This window comes from Muscardinus avellanarius, assembly GCF_963383645.1.
Source record: "Muscardinus avellanarius genome assembly, chromosome: 1".
NCBI lineage: Eukaryota > Metazoa > Chordata > Mammalia > Rodentia > Gliridae > Muscardinus > Muscardinus avellanarius.
This window is the reverse complement of record NC_137786.1, coordinates 103,209,467-103,228,551: the sequence shown is the minus strand read 5'-3', so window position 1 is coordinate 103,228,551 and position 19,085 is coordinate 103,209,467. Positions and strand designations below refer to the sequence as shown.

General features: G+C 41.8%; 2 protein-coding genes across 4 annotated transcripts in view; one reads left to right on the top strand and one right to left on the bottom strand.

The window, feature by feature from the left end:
• The window catches only part of LOC308274983 (protocadherin gamma-C4), a gene marked incomplete at both ends in the record, with an annotated part of 798,148 nt that overhangs the window by 201,537 nt on the left and 577,526 nt on the right, over positions 1-19,085 (bottom strand). The window contains one exon of one of the 3 annotated variants that reach the window (XM_080712983.1): positions 2,458-4,875. The exons of the other annotated variants lie outside the window; for them this stretch is intronic. Coding sequence (XP_080569109.1) covers positions 2,458-4,875 — 2,418 coding nt within the window. Of the gene's footprint in view, positions 1-2,457; positions 4,876-19,085 lie in introns of those variants that run through there. 3 annotated transcript variants of the gene reach the window in all.
• On the top strand, positions 17,190-18,239 carry TAF7 (TATA-box binding protein associated factor 7; the record flags this gene model as incomplete). Its single annotated transcript, XM_080713466.1, has 1 exon — positions 17,190-18,239. The coding sequence occupies one exon, from the start codon at positions 17,190-17,192 to the stop codon at positions 18,237-18,239; it is 1,050 nt and encodes a 349-aa protein (XP_080569592.1).

Below are 19,085 nucleotides of genomic sequence, written 5' to 3'. Positions count from 1 at the left end.
GGTTCGAAGCCAGCCGTGCTGGCGTAAGAGACCCTGTTTCAAAAATATAAAATAGGTCTGGGAGTGTAGCCCGGAGGAAGAAGGGCTTCCAGGAACCCCGGTACCACCAAAAAAAAAAAAAAAAAAAAAAAGCCATCAGAGGGCTGGGCATGGTGGCGCATGCTTGTAATCCCCGCGCTTGGGAGGCGGAGACATGAGGATCGCGCTGGTTCAGAGCCAGCCTCGCTGATTTAAGAGACCCTGTTTCCAAATTTAAAAAAATATACAAAATAGGTCTGGGAGTGTAGCCCGGCAGTAGAAGGGCTTCCAAGAACCCCAGTACCACCAAAAAAAAAAAAAAAAAAAAAAAGCCATCAGAGAAAAACAGAGATTACTTTAAAAATAATGACAACTCAATGGCAAAAAGTTTCTCAGCAACAAGAAGTCCCAGATGATGATGTATTTTTAAATTCTGGTTTGTACATTTGATTTAAAACCAACCAATTTGTAATTTCTTTTCATTATTTATTTTATTTTTATTTTTTTGGTGGTACTGGGGGTGGAACCCAAGGGTCTTTTCTACCTCTGGGCTATACTTTCAGACCTATTTTATACTTTATTTGGAAACAGGGTCTCACTAAGTTGCCAAGAGCCTCACTAAGTAGCTGAGGCTGGCTTTGAACCTGTATGATCCTCCTGTCTCAGCCTCCCAAGGGCTGGACTACAAGTGTGTGCCACCACACCCGGCTCTATATTTTGAAACAAGGTCTCTCTGAGTTGCAGAGGGCCTCACTAAGCAGCTGAGGCTGTCCTCGAACCGCGATCCTCCTGTCTTAGTCTCCTGAATGCTGGAATTACAAGTGTGCGCCACCACGCCTGGCCTTCTAATGGTTTTGAAACTCTCTCTGACCTCAGGTCTCAGGCTATACCTAGAGTTTTAATGGTCTTTAGTGGTGTGTGGCATTGATGCTCTATCTTTCACAGTTCATATCTGAGAGACTTAGTGTCCATTGTCTGTAGCCAGCATCTGTGTCCATCTTTCTCCATTGATGTGCATCTTGCAGCAAGGTATAACCACAGCAATTGATAGGCAGAATTTCATGCAATTTTCCCTTTTTAAACTAGCTGAAGGCCATCATTACTTATTTTGGATTCAAGTAATAAGCCTATTCCAAGCCCCTTGTCTACTATGATGCACTTGTGTTCTTATTGTGCTGCTGAGCCAATATCCTGACTCTCAATTCCTGCTTCTAAGGGCAAGATTAGAACTCCCATGGCTTTAGCCGGGCGTGGTGGCGCACACTTGTAATCACCGCGCTTGGGAGGCAGAGACAGGAGGATCGCGCAGGTTCGAAGCTAGCCCCGCGCGCTGGCTTAGGAGACCCTGTTTCCAAATAAAAATGTAAAAATAGGTCTGGGAGTGTAGCCTGGAGGTAGAAGGGCTTCCAGGAACCCCAGTACCACACACACACACACAAAAAAAACCTCCCATGGCTTTAGACCAGCTTCCTGTTTTCTGGTCTATTCCTGATCCATTTAGACATTTTTTTTTCCATTTTGTACTTTGTTATGCTTCTTTTTTCCCCTTTTTGTATTTTATGTATTCAAATTATTGGCTAAGAATAAGTATATCAAGGCATGGACTTATTCTCCTACAACTGATTTCCTTTTCTTTTTTTTCCTTTTTCTTTTTTTGGTGGCTTCGGACCTGCGCGATCCTCCTGTCTCCGCCTCCCAAGCACAGGGATTACAAGCGTAATCCACCACGCCTGGCTGATTTCATTTTCTTAAAACTTAACACACATTAGCTGGGCATGGTGGCACATGCTTATAATCCCAGTACTTGGGATACTGAGACAGGAGGATTGCAGGTTGGTGGTCAATGTCAGCTACTTAGTGAGGCCTTTCACAACTTAGTGAGACTGTTTCAAAACAAAGAATAAAAAACAGGGCTGCGTCCTGGGGGTGTTGCCCAGAGTTAGAGTGCCCCTGGGTAGAATCCCCAGTACAAAAAATTAATTAACACACATCAAGATGAAATAGGGTCGGGTGTGGTGGCACACACTTATAATCCCAGCATTCAGGAGACTGAGACCAGGGGATTGTGGTTTGTGGACAGCCTCAGCTATTTAGTGAGGCCCTCTGCAATTTAGTGAGACCCTGTTTCAAAAATAAAGAATAAAAAATAGGGCTGGGGGTGTAACTCAGAGGTAGAATGCCCCTGGGTTCCATCCCCAGTAACACACACACACACACACACACACACACACACACACACACACACACACAAAGATGAAATAGGTACTTGGTTTTTGTTACTTGCTTTCATTACAGATATAATGTACAAGGAAGTAGGCTTCAAAACTATTTCTCAAGATGCATAGTAAATTTTATATTGTTCACTTTGCACCCTCATTGTATTAATTAAACAGATGTGTTCTCTAGCATGCATAAAATATCTCATAATAAAAGGTTTACCTGAGAAAACGTTTCCTTTGTATCTTCAAGTAAAGACTGGGATACTGATAGAAAATCCTTTTTCTCACAGCTCTCCTGGCTGATGAGCGTGTCCGCGTAGTTGGGCTGGGGGAAGATCAAGTGGCTCTTCCGAGAGTCCGAGGTAAGGGAGACCTCATGGGAATAGGTCTGCAGGAAAGCTCGCACCCCATCCATGCCCACAAAGTTTGAGGTGGGCATGCCCACTAATCTGTCGCTGGTTGCCTGGAGTCGTGATGAGTGCCAGCGCCGAAGTTTCAGTACCAGCAGCACAATGACAAAGATGAGGAAGACACAGGAGACAGCAGCCACTGCTATCACAAGGTAGAGTGTGAGATCTGAATTGTCTGGGTCGACGGGGGTCCTGTTGCTGCCCAGGTCTGCCAGGACATCTGGGATGCTGTCAGCTACCACCACAGTGACTGTGACTGTGGACGACAGAAGGGGCTGGCCGTGGTCCTGCACAGACACCACTAGACTCTGTTTGAGCGCATCTCTGTCCAGCAGGGCCCTTGCCGTGCGCACCTCACCTGTGTGCAACCCCACTGAGAAGAGCCCTGGCTCACTGGCCTTGAGCAGGCGGTAGGACAGCCAGGCGTTCTGGCCTGAGTCCTTGTCAACTGCTACCACCTTGGTCACTAGGTATCCAGGCTCTGCGGAGCGTGGTGCCAGCTCCACACCGGTGGAGCCGTCGGTGGGCAAAGCAGGGTACAGTATCTCAGGTACATTGTCATTCTGGTCCACAATGAACAGGCTAAGTGACACATTACTGCTGAGTGGTGGGTTTCCACTATCCTGGGCCATCACTTTCAGCTCCAAGTGCCCAAACTGCTCATAATCGAAGGATTGCAATGTGTAGATGATCCCAGTGTCAGAGTTGATGGAGAGGTAGGAGGACAAGGGTGCCCCCTGAATAGTGTCCTCCACCAGGGAATAAGTAACTTGTGAATTTTCATTGCTGTCAATATCCTGGGCCCTCACAGAGAAGATGGAGGCCCCTCTGGGGTTATTTTCAGGAATGTAGACAGAATAGGAGTCCTGATGGAAAACTGGGGGGTTGTCATTGATATCTGTCACTAGTAGCAAAATCTGAACTTGAGTAGATAGAATCGGAGTTCCCTGATCTGTTGCTGTTACTGTGATGTTGTACTCAGAGGTAAGTTCTCTGTCCAGTGCTCTTTTTGTTACTAAGCGGTAAAAATTATCATCTAACTTTTCTAATTTAAAGGGTAGATTTTCAGGAATGGAACATGTGGTGTGGCCATTGTCTCCCGAGTCCTGGTCATGCACACTGATAAGAGCAATTATGGCACCGGGAGGAAAGTTTTCAGGGACTGCAGTGGTGACAGAGGTGATGCTCACTTCTGGGGCATTATCGTTTATATCCAAAACTTCGATTAGCACCTTCGCTCTGGCCATGAGACCAGCACCATCCTGAGCTTGAATTTCCATTGGATAAATTTTGTATTCTTCAAAATCCAGTGGCTCTTTATTTGATATTTCTCCTGTGTAAGAATCCAAGTGAAATACTTGGGCCACCTTGTGGTCTATATTATGAAAGGAGTATGTCACTTCCCCGTTTGCTCCCTCATCTGGATCAGTGGCATTTACCACGAGCAGCCGGGTACCTAATGGGATGTTCTCAGGGACACTTGTGTGATATTCTGCCTGAGTAAATGCTGGAAGGTTATCATTTACATCCACCACCTGAACACGAATTCGGAGGGTCCCTGAACGGACTGGGATACCCCCGTCAGAGGCAGTAAGGACAAGGTGGTGGACAGCTACTTCTTCTCTGTCTAGGGGACTCTGCAGTATCATCTCTGGGCGTGGGGGCCCATCAGGTCCCTGTTGCACCTCTAGAGAGAAATGAGAGTTGGAGCTGAGCTGGTAGCTTTGCAGAGAGTTCACACCCACATCAAGGTCTTGCCCAAAAGGCAGAGGGACCCGGGTACCTGGAGTCGTTATTTCATTCATTTTAAATTCCAGTTCTTCTAACTGGAATTGGGGAGTGTTATCATTAATATCAATTATTTCCACTTCTATAGGGAAAAGCTTCATTTCATCCTCCACAAGGATGTTAAAACTCACCACACACCTCGAGCTCTGGGCACAGAGCTCCTCCCGGTCTATCCTGCCCGCGGTGACCAAGCTGCCGCTTCTCGGGTTCAGAGCGAAAAGCTGCGTCCTACCTCTGGAGACGATGCGGACTCCGCGCTCCGCCAGCTCCTGAGGCTCCAGCCCCAGGTCCTTGGCGATGTTGCCCACGAAGGAACCCTTGTCTACCTCTTCTGGCACCGAGTAGAGGATATCCTTGGCCCCAGCTTCCAATGACAGCTCCAGAAAAAGGCAGAGCAGCACCAGCCCTCTGCAGCCGGTCAGCTTCTTCGGAATCGCCATTGCTCCTTGGTGTGGTAGTTTTCTCCCAGTCTGGGATCAAGGGTATCGTTTCTCTGCTTTTCAGAGCATAAGTTAACACAAATTTCAAGATAATTCCGAGCAGAGTGTCGTCCAGAAATAGGAGTAGGATAGCATCAAGTAGACGTTGTTTTGTTCAATTTAGCATTGATGGAGGTTCTAAGAGGAACAAGTTTTTTTTTTTTTTCTTTTTAAATTGGGCGTGCGTTTACTGCTGAGGTCGCCCAGATTGGCGAATAGCGACGCCTAGAGTCCTAACCAGTTACTGCAACTTCTAGAAAAGTCATTTGGATACTTTTATTAAATCTTAGTTTATTGAAATAGTTAATCATTCTATAATATATGTTTGAAAAGAAGCTATGTTCATTTTATTAAATGTATCTAAATGTTTGCTGAATTGTAATATGTGAATATGTGGGGAAAATCCCAATATTCCCAAGCTCTCTGCTTTCCCAGTTTGCTATTCATATATTATTAAAAACTCTCTAATATCACAAAAAGGAGAAAATAATTTCTCTACCTTTTCTCTTGTATACCTTGATCACTTGATGATTTCTTAGGTTACAAAGAGCATCTGATTTTTGTAGAAAAAGAAAATTTTGAAGGGAAAAATAAATGTAAGCTATACTTTCACAAATCTAACCGTCATGTTTCCTTTCCTTTGTGCTTCGAATATTTCTCAGGAATATTGTTTTAATCCTATCATTCATTTTCATTTTTTCTTAAGTGTCAATGTATTGTGTGGTTTTAAAAAGTTTTAAAATATATTTAAAAGCTAATATACTTTGAATACATAACATTGGGCTCTTGAAATTTAATTAGAAAAGTTACATAAACATGATTTATTTATTTATGTATTGATTGATTGATTTTTGCGGTACTGGGGATTGAACCTGGGACATTCTATCTCGAGGTACACCTCCTATTTTTTTATTATTTATTTCAAAACAAGGTCTCACTAAGTTGCAGAGGGCCTCACAAAGTAGCAGAGGCTGGCTATGAACCTGCATGAACCTCTGGTCTCAACCTCTCAAGTACTTGGATTACAAGTGTGTGTCACCACACCCAGCTTAAATATATGATTTATATTTCAAATCTGAGATAGGCTGTGACACTATTTTGTTGTTGTTGTTGCGGTACTGCAAATAGAACCCAGGGGCATTCTACCTCTGAACTACACCCCAACCCCATTGTAACTCTTTATTATTATTATTGTTTATTATTATTATTATTATTATTATTATTATTATTGTTATCATTTGTGGTACTGGGGATGGAACCCAGGAGCATTCTACCTCCGAGCTACACCTCCAGCCCTATTTTATATTATTTTTATTTTTTTGAAACAGGGTCTCACTGAGTTGCGAAAGACCTCCCTAAGTAGCTGAGGCTGTCTGCGAACTGCTATCCTCTGGTCTCCGCCTCCTGAATGCTGGGATTACAAGCGTGCACCACCACGCCTGGCTCTTTGTTTTGAAACAGGGTCTCACTGGGTTGCAAAGGGCCTCACTAAGTAGCTGAGGCTGTCTGCAAACCATAATCCTCCTGTTCAGCCTCCTAAATGCTGGGATTACAATGTGCACTACCACGCTGGGCTGACTATTCTTTATAACCGAGAAAAAGACTATGTCTTTATTTTTAGGCAGGCTAATCTGGTAGTATATTATCCTCCTACAATCACACAGTATTTTTCCCAAGCAAAGTTGATTTTCTTGATAAGTGCTTTCTCTTCTCTTCTCTTCTCTTCTCTTCTCTTCTCTTCTCTTCTCTTCTCTTCTCTTCTTTTCTGTGGTACTGGCAATTGAATCCAGGGGAATTCTGCCTCTGAGCTACATCTCAGTCCTATTTTTTTTTTTTTGGGATTGAACTCGGGAGCTTCTACCTTTGAACGATACTCCCAGCCCCATTTTTATTCTTTCATTTGAAACAAGGTCTCACTAAGTTGTGGAGGACCTCACAAGTAGCTGAGGGTGGCCTCAATCCTGCAATCCTCCTGTCTCAGCCTCCCAAGTACTGCAATTATAGGTGTGTACCACCATGCCAGGATAATAGCAGTATTTTTTTTTTTAGATGAGGACATTGCCTTTCTCCTTTTACTCACTGTAGTATTAGTAAAAGGTTACTGAGTAAAATGACTCGGGCTAGAGAGATTTATTTTTATCAAACAGAGAAGTATATGCACTTCAGAGTTTGACATTTTCAGGAATAACTTGAGCCAGATACTGGCATCCAACACATAGGTACCATTACTGAGAATGGTTCAGAAAATAAATAAAGAAAAAAATGAAGGCCATAGGAATAGTTCTGGGAAAGAGAATTTCAATTCTAGTATAATCAAATCTACAGTTTTTCAGCTTTCCAAAGGCAAGTATATGGAGCCCAAGGGGCTCCTGCAATACAATTTCTTAAATATTGTAAGAAAGGGACTTTTTTTTTTCTTTGCGGGTCTGGGGATGGAATCCAGGGACAGTCGACCTCCAAGCTACACCCAAGCCCTATTTTTTATTCTTTATTTTGAAACAGTGTCTCACTAAATTGTAGAGGGCCTAAGTAGCTGAGGATGTCCGGGAACCATGATCCTCCAGTTTCAGCCTCCCAAATGCTGGGATTACAAGCATGCACCACCATGCCCAGCAGGGACTTTTTTTTTTTTTAACAGGAACATAACTTTTCAGAACATATATTAATGTACACAAAACTTTTTTTGTTTAAGTATTGAGGGTTGAACCCAGGGTTATTCTATCTCCAAGCTACATACCTAGCCCTATTTTTTATTCTTTATTTTGAAACAGAGCCTCACTAAGTAGCTGAGGCTGGCAGTGAACTTGTGATGCTCCTGTCTCAGCCTCCCAGGTACTGACAAGTGTGCACTACCACAACTGCTGCATACAAAACTTTTGCCCAAATGAATTGTAGGCAAATGAGGCATATTAAAACATGTAGAGCCGGGCGTGGTGGTGCACACTTGTAATCCCCGTGCTTGGGAGGCTGAGACAGGAGGACCACACAGGTTCGAAGCCAGCCTCAGCTACTTAGTGAGGCTCTCAGCAACTTAGTGAGACCCTGTTTCCAAAAATAGGTCTGGGAGTATAGCCCGGAGGTAGAAAGCCTCTGGGTTCCACCCCCAGTACCACACACACACACACAAAAATAAATAAATAAATAAAACATGTAAAACATGTAAAAAACTAGCAAGTAAACTAATAGCTTATAGTGCTCTCTTTATCCCCAACAACAAAAGACAAGCAGAAGTGATTTATGAAAGGATATATTAAATAAAAATGTTAAAACTCACACGAATACATATGAATCCAATGTAACATTTAAGGCTTCATTGCTGGCAGTAAAGAGAATATTCAGTTGGAAGTTGTTTCTTGAGTTTTTTGAAGAAAGTAAGAGTGTATGGTATTTGAAGAACAAATGGGTTATAGGTTACAGGTTAATCTCCCTCCTTCTAAGTTGGGAACAACTCCAAATCCAGCTTGGACCAGAAACAAGGCTGAAAGCAGCCCCTGGCATTGTGTCCAAAGGAGTGCTGCAGGTGTAGGATGATGACCAGAGGAGTTCCTGTGAAGGGGAAGAGCCAGAGACCAAGGCCAAGACTATGGCCAGGTGAATTTGCAACACTGCCTGCCTGGCAATGGGTTCTTGGTGGTTGGTGAGGTCTGGCAGCAATTGTGCAAACTGTTGACAAAGACCAGATATGGGTGTGGCATGATGATTCAGCACCGTGGTTAGGTGACCAGCAAACCCTGGTGGGCTGTGTCTGACACCGTCTGCGCAGCACACACCTAGCTTATATGAGTCTCTGTGTTGGAGAACCAGGTTAGCTGGCCTGAACTATGTGATAGGACAGTCAGCCCATGTACCCCAGTTGGGATCCACTCTGGTGACCAGGTAGCTGTGTTGCACAGTGTCCAATACAATGTCAGTGAGGTTCTTGTCCAGCTGCAGCTCTTGGCATAGCATTCTCCTTGCATTTTTGTAGCAGTTATCTACCATCAGAAGCACACTCAGAATGACACCAATCCAGGAAAACCCTGGTCACCACCCTCAGAGTCAGCTTAAAGGTACTCTTCACAAACAATGCTGCACTCTGTAGGATGACAGTGATCCTTGGTGTCAGGTTGCACTGGTCAGGAAGAAGTAGAAAGTATGGAGGGCCGTAAGCCCTGGTCAAAAGTGATAAAGTGTGTCATGGAGACCTGGTTGGGCATTCTTGGTCTCCAGGATAAAAAAGGAGGCCTGTTAGGAAACCAGAATGGTTTCTGTTACAAATTATATGAAGGGTGATGCTTGTGCTGAAGGAGAGAGACAGCTTTTCCTTGTAGGGGTTTTGATGTATTTCCCTGTCAGCTCCCAGCTTAGGACGCCATCTGTCAGAAGGTGACAAATAATTATATAGTAATTCTTGGAGGTGAATTGTTTGCCAGTGGAATCATTCCTCTCTACAATAATTTTCACCTCACCAGTTAAGCAGGGCTCTCATTATGTTGTTTTGGTTAGGCAGCCACAATTCTAACAGGACTAGACATCCAGCTGACACTCACCTGCATTGCATTATAGTTCTGGACCTTAAATGCAGCCAGGCCTCTGAAACAGGCCCTCAAACTGCTTCCATTCTTCTAGTCTATCTTGTGCTGTTATTGTCATTTTCCAGAATCAAGCACTGTTGCAATTTGGAGACAGTAGATATATTCTATGTGCTCTGTGAGATTGGGTGGAAGTGTAGAACTCTATCTTAAGGATGTTACCAGGTCAATGAAGATCACCTAAAGAATCTGAAAAGGAGATGAAGGGTGTGCTCTCCTGCAGGCTGGCTCTGCTGTGCAGGCTTCAGCTCATTATCCAAGGACTGCCATTGGCATCCAAGGCTCTAGCTTGGATGCCACCGAGTGAGGTGCTGCCTTTTCTGTCCCATACCCACTACAAAGGAGTGGTAACTCTGTTCCCTGGTCCAGGAGTTCTTCAATAGCAATTCAAAACATTTACTGCTTTAATGCTCCCCTTTACTTCAGGTAGTCGAGCAGGATGGTTCTTGAAACCAATAAATTTAGAACTACTGCCTGCATCCAAAGTTCTTTAAAAACTGCTTCTACCAAGACATTTCCTTCAAATTTCCAAAACAAAATTTGTCTGTACCAAAAGCCATTGTATTATTATTTATATCCAGATGAGCGTGTTTATATGAAAATATTTCATACAAATTTCAATTAATTTAGTTTTCAGATTCATCTGACTTGGGCCTTCCTTCAGCATATCTGCTAGATCCATCCTGCCATTCCGAGGTTGGTCTCTCTGCTCCTGTTAGCTAAGAGGGGTTTCAGCACTCACCGGTGGTTTCTAGTCGCCGAGACGAGACGCAAATCTTCAGTGAGATTCTCCACATTTAGACCTCAGCCTTCTTTTCCGGAATCTCGTAGCGCATCTGCTAGACGTTCTGTAGGCAGAACAAAGACAGCAGGAAGGGAAGCGGCGCTTCCTGTGGTTCTTGAGTCCTCGGTTGTGTGTGTGGAGGGCTTCTCTTCTTGCTGATGTTCAGATATGAATCAACCCTTGCTGCGTTTGCTCCCTGCTTCTGTATTACAAAGCTCAAATGGGGGGTGGGTGGGGAGGCAGCGCCTCGCTCGGGGGCATTAAGCATCCTTATGGAACAGATTGCGAGAGAGAAAGCTTGCGGAGTCTTCTCAAAAGTCTACCGGGAGGGATCTCCGCGTCAGAAATCCCTGGTTGATTGCTTTACGTCACTCTGATTGACCCGACAGCGGCACCCAGAGGCCTAGCATATCTACTGCAGGTTATTTCTGAAAGCCCTTAGGCGAGACATGTTTCATTTCTAGGACTTGTTTGAGAATACTAGCTGTTTTATTATGAAGGGTGCAAATAACGATTTCTCCCTGAAAATACTAATAAAATGGTATTTTAATAAAATCTAAAAAGCTTCTGCATAGCAGTGAAAACAAAGCGTGAACAGAGAACCCACAGAATGGAAGAAAATCTTTGCCAGCTATTCCTCTGATAGAGGACTAATATCTAGAATATATAAAGAACTCAAAGCTTAACAGTCAACTCCCCAAAGGGACAGGTGTGTATCTCAGAGGTAGAATGCCCCAGAGTTTAATCTCCAGTACCAAAAAAAAAAAAAAAAGGAAAAAGAAAGAATACGAACAATAAATACTGGCGAGAATGCAAGAGAAAGAAAACACATATACACTGTTGGTGGGATTGTAAATTAGTACACCACTATGGAGATCAGTACGGAGGTTCCTCAAAAACCTAGAAATAAAGCCTCCATATGACCCAGCTGTATCATTCCTCGATGTCTTTCCAAAAGAAACAAAGGCAGAATACTTTAGTGATACATGCATACCTATGTTCATAGCAGCTCAATTTACAATAACTAAGTTATGGAACCAAGAAAGGTGCCATTCAACAGATTAATGGATAAAGATGCACAATGGAGTTTGACTCAGCCATAAATAAGAACAAAGTCATGCCATTTGTAAGAAAATGGATGAGACTCAGGAACACTAGACTAAGTGAAATCACTCAGTCTCTGGAAGTCAAGGGTTGTACGTTTTCTCTCATATGGGGAAGCTTGAGAGGAAATAAAAAAGAAAAGGGACCTCGTGAAAATTAAGAGAGATACCAGAAAAACAGTGGAAAGGGGCCAGGATAGGGAGGAGAGAAGGTAGAATAGGAGGCTTGAGGAAGGAAACAAGTCAAGCAATGTTATTGTTCATATCTGAAAGCATTATTACCAATCTCACGAGCATGTATTAGGAGGGAGGTGAGAGAGTGGGGTGTAATGTGGTGGAAACATACCAAGAGATGTGTGCATATGAATGTACCACTTTGAATCCCACAAAGATGTGTAATTACAATGTACCAATAAATTTATTTTAAATAAAAGCATTTAAATTTGTTAAACATTGATTTAAGAATCTTTTCAGAATTTTCCCTTTTGATTTTTTTCAGTGCTAGGAATCAAACTAGTACTTTACACATGCTAAACAAGCACTCTACCACTGACCCACATCTCCAGCACTTGGCATTTCTTTTTGAAAATGATATACGACTGATATTTTTTCTTTTCTTTCCCTTTTTTGTGGTACTGGGGATTGAACCCAGGGGCTTTCAACCTCTGAGCAACATTCCAAGCCCTTTTTATTTTTACTTTCTAGGTTGATGAGAGTCTTACTATTTGCTGAGGGTATCTTCGAACCTGTGATCCTCCTGTTTCATCCTCACAACTACTGGGATTATAGGTATATGTCACCACGCCCAGCCCTTAAAACTTCTTTTTCTTAATAAGAGGTTATTAGAGAAATAATAGAGTAAAAAGCTTAAATTAAAAAAAGAATTCTTATGGTAAATTAAAAAAACATAAAGAATTTTTTTCAAGCTAGTGTGGTGGCTAGTACTTGGGAGGCTAAGACATGAGGACTTAGTAGAGACTGTTTCTCAAGATAAAAACAAAAATAGGGCTGGGGATATAAATGAGGTTCAATCTCCAATATCACAAAATTATTTTCACTATAAAAGGTAGAAAATACTGATAAAATTAAAATAATCAGCAATTGCATTAGTTGTTAATATAAAATGTATATTTGATGCCTATCCATACTTTTTAAATATACATAAATATTTACAATTCCACAAACAATTAGCTCTTCAATGGATATTATTGGTGCTCCGGATCTTTCCTTTAATACTTCCTTTTAGTTTAGTTCTCCACTTTCCACGTATCCATAGGGAAGATGAACCTATTCATGCCTATAGTAGGTTCTGTTAAATCTAAACCAATAATGGTAATCTCATTTCTCCTGATAGTGCATAGTTAGGAATACAGACTTAAAAAATAGGCTCAGTGCAGGGACTGTCAACCTTGGTACTATCTTAAACTTTGTTAGGGCTGTTCTGTGCCTTGCAAAATGTTTAGCAGTATCTTTGACTCACTAGATGTCAGTAGACCCCATTTTTTTGTGACAACCAAAAAAAAAAAATGTCTTCAGACATTACTAAACATCACCTCCTCCCAATAATTTTTAGAAACATAGTCTTTGGTATTTTCTCAGCATTATTTTGGTATATTATCAGTATTATTGATCTAAGGATAGGTACATGGCTAAGTTAGTCCAATCATGTCTATGAGTAGTTTTGAACTAGGGACATGGCTAAATGAGTCCAATCCTATCTAAAGACAGACTTTAGCTGGGGGACAGCCACTCTCTTCACTTCTAGTGGCTAGGAATAGGTTTTCTAGTCACTGCTGACAGGTTTCTTGTGACTACAGCCTTTGCAAATTTATTAGGGGAGTAGGGCAGAGAAGAAAGAATAAAAGAAAAGGAATAAATAAATGCCCATTTTACAAAATTAGAAGAGAAAACCAATTTTTGCTAGGGTATGATTGTTTAATGTCTAGAGACACTTATAATTCAAGACCTGTACTGTCAATACAGTAACCATTTGCCATATATGGTCACTGAACACTTGAAATGTGGCTAATTCAAACTGAGATATAAGTATAAAACAAACTAGATTTGAATGTTTAGGATATGATAAAAATGTAAAATGTATCAAATTTTTACATTGAGCTGAGTTTGGTGGTCCAGGCTTGTATTTCTGGTACTTGGGAGGCTCACATAGGACTGTAGGTTCAAGGACAGCCTCAGTAACTTAGACCCTCAGCAATTTATTGAGACTTTGTTTCAAAATAAATGAAAAAAAGGGCTAGGGGGTATATCTCAGATGTAGAATGCCCCTAGGTTAATCCCTAGCACAAAAATAATTTTACATTAATTATATACTGTACTTGAATTTTAGGTACAATGAATGAAGGCTATTGAAATTAATTTCATTTGTTTCTTTTTTTCATTTTAAAGTGGCTATTAGATAATTTTCTTCTTCTTTTTCTACCCTTTCTTTCTTCCTTTACTTCCTCCCAGTGCAGGAGATCAAGCCAGGGCGTGGTGGCACGCACTTGTAGTCCCCGCGCTTGGGAGGCCGAGACAGGAGGATCGCGCTGGTTTGGAGCCAGCCTCGCTGGCTTAAGAGACCCTGTTTCCAAAAAAACAAAACAAAACAAAACAGGTCTGGGAGTGTAGCCCAGAGGTAGAAGGGCTTCCAGGAATCCCAGTAAAAAAAAAAAAAAAAAAAAAAGCCCAGGGCCTGATCCAGTATTCTACCATTGAACTATGCTCCCAATCCCTAGATAAGTTTAAATCACATCTGTGACTCACATTATATTTTTATTGTACAGAGCCACTCTTGTCTACCTGATTTTTGAGGCAACAAATTTTCTTATTGTTTAAATCAGTGTAGGTTAGGGGTTTTTCTTGTAGAAAGCTTCCTACTTGATATAGGACCTGCTTTTAATTATTATATTTTAATTAACTTGCCTTTTATGTTAAAATATATGATTATATAGCTGTACAGAAGCTTACCTTTTGGCCCGGGGGGGGGGCTGCTATTTTCTCACCCCTATAATTTTCTGCCTCCAAAATACAAACAGGATTTCTATCACTCATATGCTTTTTTTTTTTTTTTTTTTTTTTGCGGGTCTGGGGATGGAACCCAGGGGCATTCGACCTACGAGGTAGGATGAGCGACACCCCCTGCCCTATTTTTTATTCTTTATTTTGAAACCGGGTCTCACTGAGTTGCAGAGGGCCTCATTAGGTAGCTGAGGCTGTCTGCGAACTGCGATCCTCCGGTCTCAGCCTCCCGAATGCTGGGATTACAAGCGTGCGCCACCACGCCCGGCTACTCATATGCTTTTTAACCTCCAAAGTATAAGCAGTCCTTTAGAGAACTTGAGAGTTTATTGAAGAGAATCTTCAAGCAAGCAGGATTAGCAGTAACCTGCCAAATTACTTAATAATACAGTAGAAACCTTTGGGAGATTTATTATCACTGGGGTATTTATTGCTCTCTCCAAATCCTTGTTTACTGATTTTACAGATATTCCAGGGAATAATCACAAGAGAGTAATTCTTTCATCAATTTGAAAATTTTCTGTCTAATGAATTCAGAAAAAAAAAGCCACCTGGATTTATCAATGGACACTAAGAAAATGGTCATGTGGCAGAGCCTTTAGTTTTAGAATCAACCCCAAAATTGAGCACCATAAAACTCATAGAGAATGGAAATGCAAAGTAATATTTGGATTGTTTTCATGTATAGGCATGGTTTTATATTTCCTATAAGTAAAACTATACAGAGCTTATTTAGAACATTAAACTCTCATTATGTACAGAATAAGTAAAATCAGGTATAATGAAGAGACAATTGAAAAAGTTTCAAAAAAGAGGAAACAGGAGCCGGGTGTGGTGGCGCACACTTGTGATCCCAGCATTTGGGAGGCTGAGACCGGACGATCGCGGTTCGCAGACAGCCTCAGCTACTTAGTGAGGCCCCCCCTGCAACTCAGTGAGACCTGGTTTCAAAATAAAGAATAAAAAAAAAAAAAAAAAGAAATGGGACAGGGGGTGTAGCTCGTAGGTCGAATGCCCCTGGGTTCCATCCCCAGACCCGCAATAAAAAAAAAAAAAAAGGAAACATCCTGAAATCTTTGTATGAATCAGATAATATTCTTCAATACATTATAGAACAAAAGAAATAATGTAGTTACCATAACTTAGGTGCATTTTTTAATATTTTCGAGCACAGAAATTAACTTTTTTGTGGCGCTGAGGAAGAAACTAAATTTCAAACGATCTCGATGCTCTACTAAAACATCCTACTTTAAAAAATGAAAATGAATACAAAGAAATGGAAGCTTACAGTTATACCGAAGTATTATAAAAATACATATTAATGAAAACCTGAATAAAACAACAGAGAGCACAAGACAACAAAACGGTAAGTGAAAAAATCCCAAAGGAATTACAAAAGTATTGGCACACGAGAGACAAGACACATACTTGTATACTATATTTTAATCAGACCATCTGCCTACCAGACAGGTTTGTCCTAAATGAACCTGTGCCCCCAGAAGAGCACTTACTTCTGTTTAAATGTACATCCATGTCCAGCACATTAAGAAGAGAAATCACCTCTCATCCTTTGGAGTCCTCCAAAATAGAAACAAACCCAGAGACTTAGATCCCTTCTAGGTATTTTCATAATTCACATAGATTGAGATTAAATTATACAACGGGCAGCCAACCCTCCTTACTCCATTGGTTTGAGTACTTTAAAATCCACTGTGTGGTTAGTTACAGATTTTAGCTATAATTTGAGGAACTCGATTGGCTATGCCCCAGGGCCCACTGAGGTATTTCCAGGAGCAAAGCGCTTTCTGCAGGGAGCCCTGACCTCCCAGGAGTCACCCACGGCGAATCGGCACAAGTGCTGGGTTAGCGAGGGCGAATCTATGTCTTTATCAGAACAGTCACCTCTTAATATAAAGCCAATGGCTCTTTTATGAGCACTTTCATTTTCATCGCGAAACTCAGGTTCTCAAAAAAGGACGCAGCAACGCCGAGGAGCGATTGCGTAATCGCGCCTGCGCGCGCGGCCTGCTGGGACGTCCGCATGGGCCGAGCTGTCACTCACAGCCGCAGCCCGCCCCGCGCGGTGACGTGCGCTCCCCTCTGGGCTGGGTCCGGCCCTCCGGACCAGCTGAGCTGCCGAGCTTGCTCCTTTAAGCAGCGGTCCGCGGCGAGGTTCGAGCTGCCTGCCCAGGGCTGCTTCGCTGGTAACCGCTAGCTGATCTTTCTGCCAAGCAGCAGGAAGAGCAAAGACACGAAGAAGGTGCCGCTTGGCTCCCGCCGGCTTCCTCCTCCGCTTCGCTCCGGCCGGAGAAGTCGAAGCGTCAGTGGATTGTAAGTACCCGAGGCGAAGAGAACTCACTGCGCCCCGCTCTTTGAATATTTCTGTTCCGGGAGAATTTGTGAATTGGGATTGCTCACCAACTTTCTGTTCCGAAAATCACTCCGCAGGAGCCGCCATTTGCTTTCCTGCTCGCTTGCTAGCTCTGCCTGCGTTGTCCGGCAGCGACACCTAGAGGTTGGAACTTGGCATTACATCCAATACAGTAATGTGAACTTAACGTGATTAAGCCATGTCAATAAAGACTGGTGTTCGTCAGCATATTTGGAGAACACTTGGGCATAATTAAAAATTAGGACAAGACGCTTAGCTGCTGTTTTGACTACCTGCTTTTCTGCCTAGAATTATTTGTAATTAAAGACTTCAGCTCATAACACACTGGTCTTTTAACTGTTGAGGTAGCTGGAACTTTTTAGTGCAACAACTTTATTAGAGGAGAAGTGAATCGCAAAAAAGTAAAGATGAGTAAAAGCAAAGATGATGCTCCTCATGAACTAGAGAGCCAGTTTATCTTACGCCTTCCTCCAGAATACGCCTCTACTGTGAGGAGAGCAGTGCAGTCTGGCCATGTCAACCTGAAGGATAGACTGACAATTGAGTTACACCCTGATGGACGTCATGGAATTGTCAGAGTGGACCGAGTCCCACTGGCCTCAAAATTGGTGGATCTGCCTTGTGTTATGGAAAGCTTAAAAACCATCGATAAAAAAACATTTTACAAGACAGCTGATATCTGTCAGATGCTTGTATCCACAGTTGATGGTGATCTCTATCCTCCTGTTGAGGAACCAGTTGCTACTGCTGATCCCAAAGCAAGCAAGAAGAAAGATAAGGACAAAGAAAAAAAGTTTGTCTGGAACCATGGAATTACTCTGCCTCTAAAAAATGTCAGAAAGAGAAGGTTCCGGAAGACAGCAAAGAAGAAGTATATTGAATCTCCAGATGTGGAAAAAGAAGTGAAGCGGTTGCTGAGTACAGATGCTGAAGCTGTCAGTACGCGTTGGGAAATAATTGCTGAAGATGAAACAAAAGAGACAGAAAATCAAGGCCTTGATATCTCATCTCCAGGAATGTCTGGCCACAGGCAGGGCCATGACTCATTAGAACACGATGAGCTTCGAGAGATATTCAATGACCTCAGCAGCAGCAGTGAAGATGAAGATGAGACACAGCATCAAGATGAAGAAGATATAAACATCATTGACACTGAGGAGGATCTAGAGAGACAGCTACAGGACAAGTTAAATGAATCAGATGAACAGCACCAAGAAAATGAAGGAACCAATCAGCTGGTTATGGGAATTCAGAAACAGATTGATAATGTGAAAGGCAAGCTCCAAGAGACCCAAGACAGAGCAAAACGACAAGAGGATCTTATCATGAAAGTGGAAAACCTGGCTCTTAAGAACAGGTTTCAGGCTGTGCTGGATGAACTTAAACAAAAGGAAGACCGAGAAAAGGAGCAGCTCAGCTCTTTGCAAGAAGAGCTAGAATCACTTCTAGAGAAGTGAGAAGAATGATGATACTTAATTTGTCCTCAGACTGATTCACATTAGACAAATTTGATTTTGTCACCTGTACTGGATATTAGGACCTTGCTGTACTTCCTGTAATTATAGAATTTCTGTTGAAAATTCGAATTTCAGTTGTTTTACTTCCATAATTACAGAATTTCAGTTGTTTTTCTGAGCCACTTTGTTAGGTTAGGTGTTTGTTCTTTAGAAAGAGGTGCTGTATAGGTAGAAAAATGATTGTGGGAAAGTTGTAAGATAAGTAAAAGGAACAGTTTAGTCTTAATCATAGCTTCACTGTAGGACTTTGCTTCTGTTTAACTGTTTTTCAGAAGCTGCTATTGCTGCTCTCTGTTGCTAGCTGAGATCAGTAAGAAGAAATCTGTTGACAGTGAAGTTAGTTTACATGTTTTCTCATACATTAGCTATTTTTTTAGGTATGTAGAGATGCAAATTATTTCATAAAGTTGTTTCTAGCAAATAAAAATTATTAATTTTCACCTTAATGATTTATCTTTTTTCATGGTTATTAGGAGTTGAGGTGAGTTCTTGGTGAAATTTAATGAGAACAGTATGATTCTGTTTTGCAGATAAAGAAGTGGTTCTTCTGGGTTTCAGAAAAAGGAATACTGCAGGGTAAAGAAACTGGAAAATGTCATATTTTCATTATAATAAAGTTGCAGTTTATCTCCATTTGGAGTTTGGGAACAGTAGGTAAAGAGCATTTTTAAAGTTCCATAATTTTTGTAGGTAAAGGTCTATATTTTCAAAAAGCACTAAGTTTATTTGCATAAGACATTGGAACCAACAAAGCAGTGACTGTCAAGTCAGTCCAATGAGTTTTTC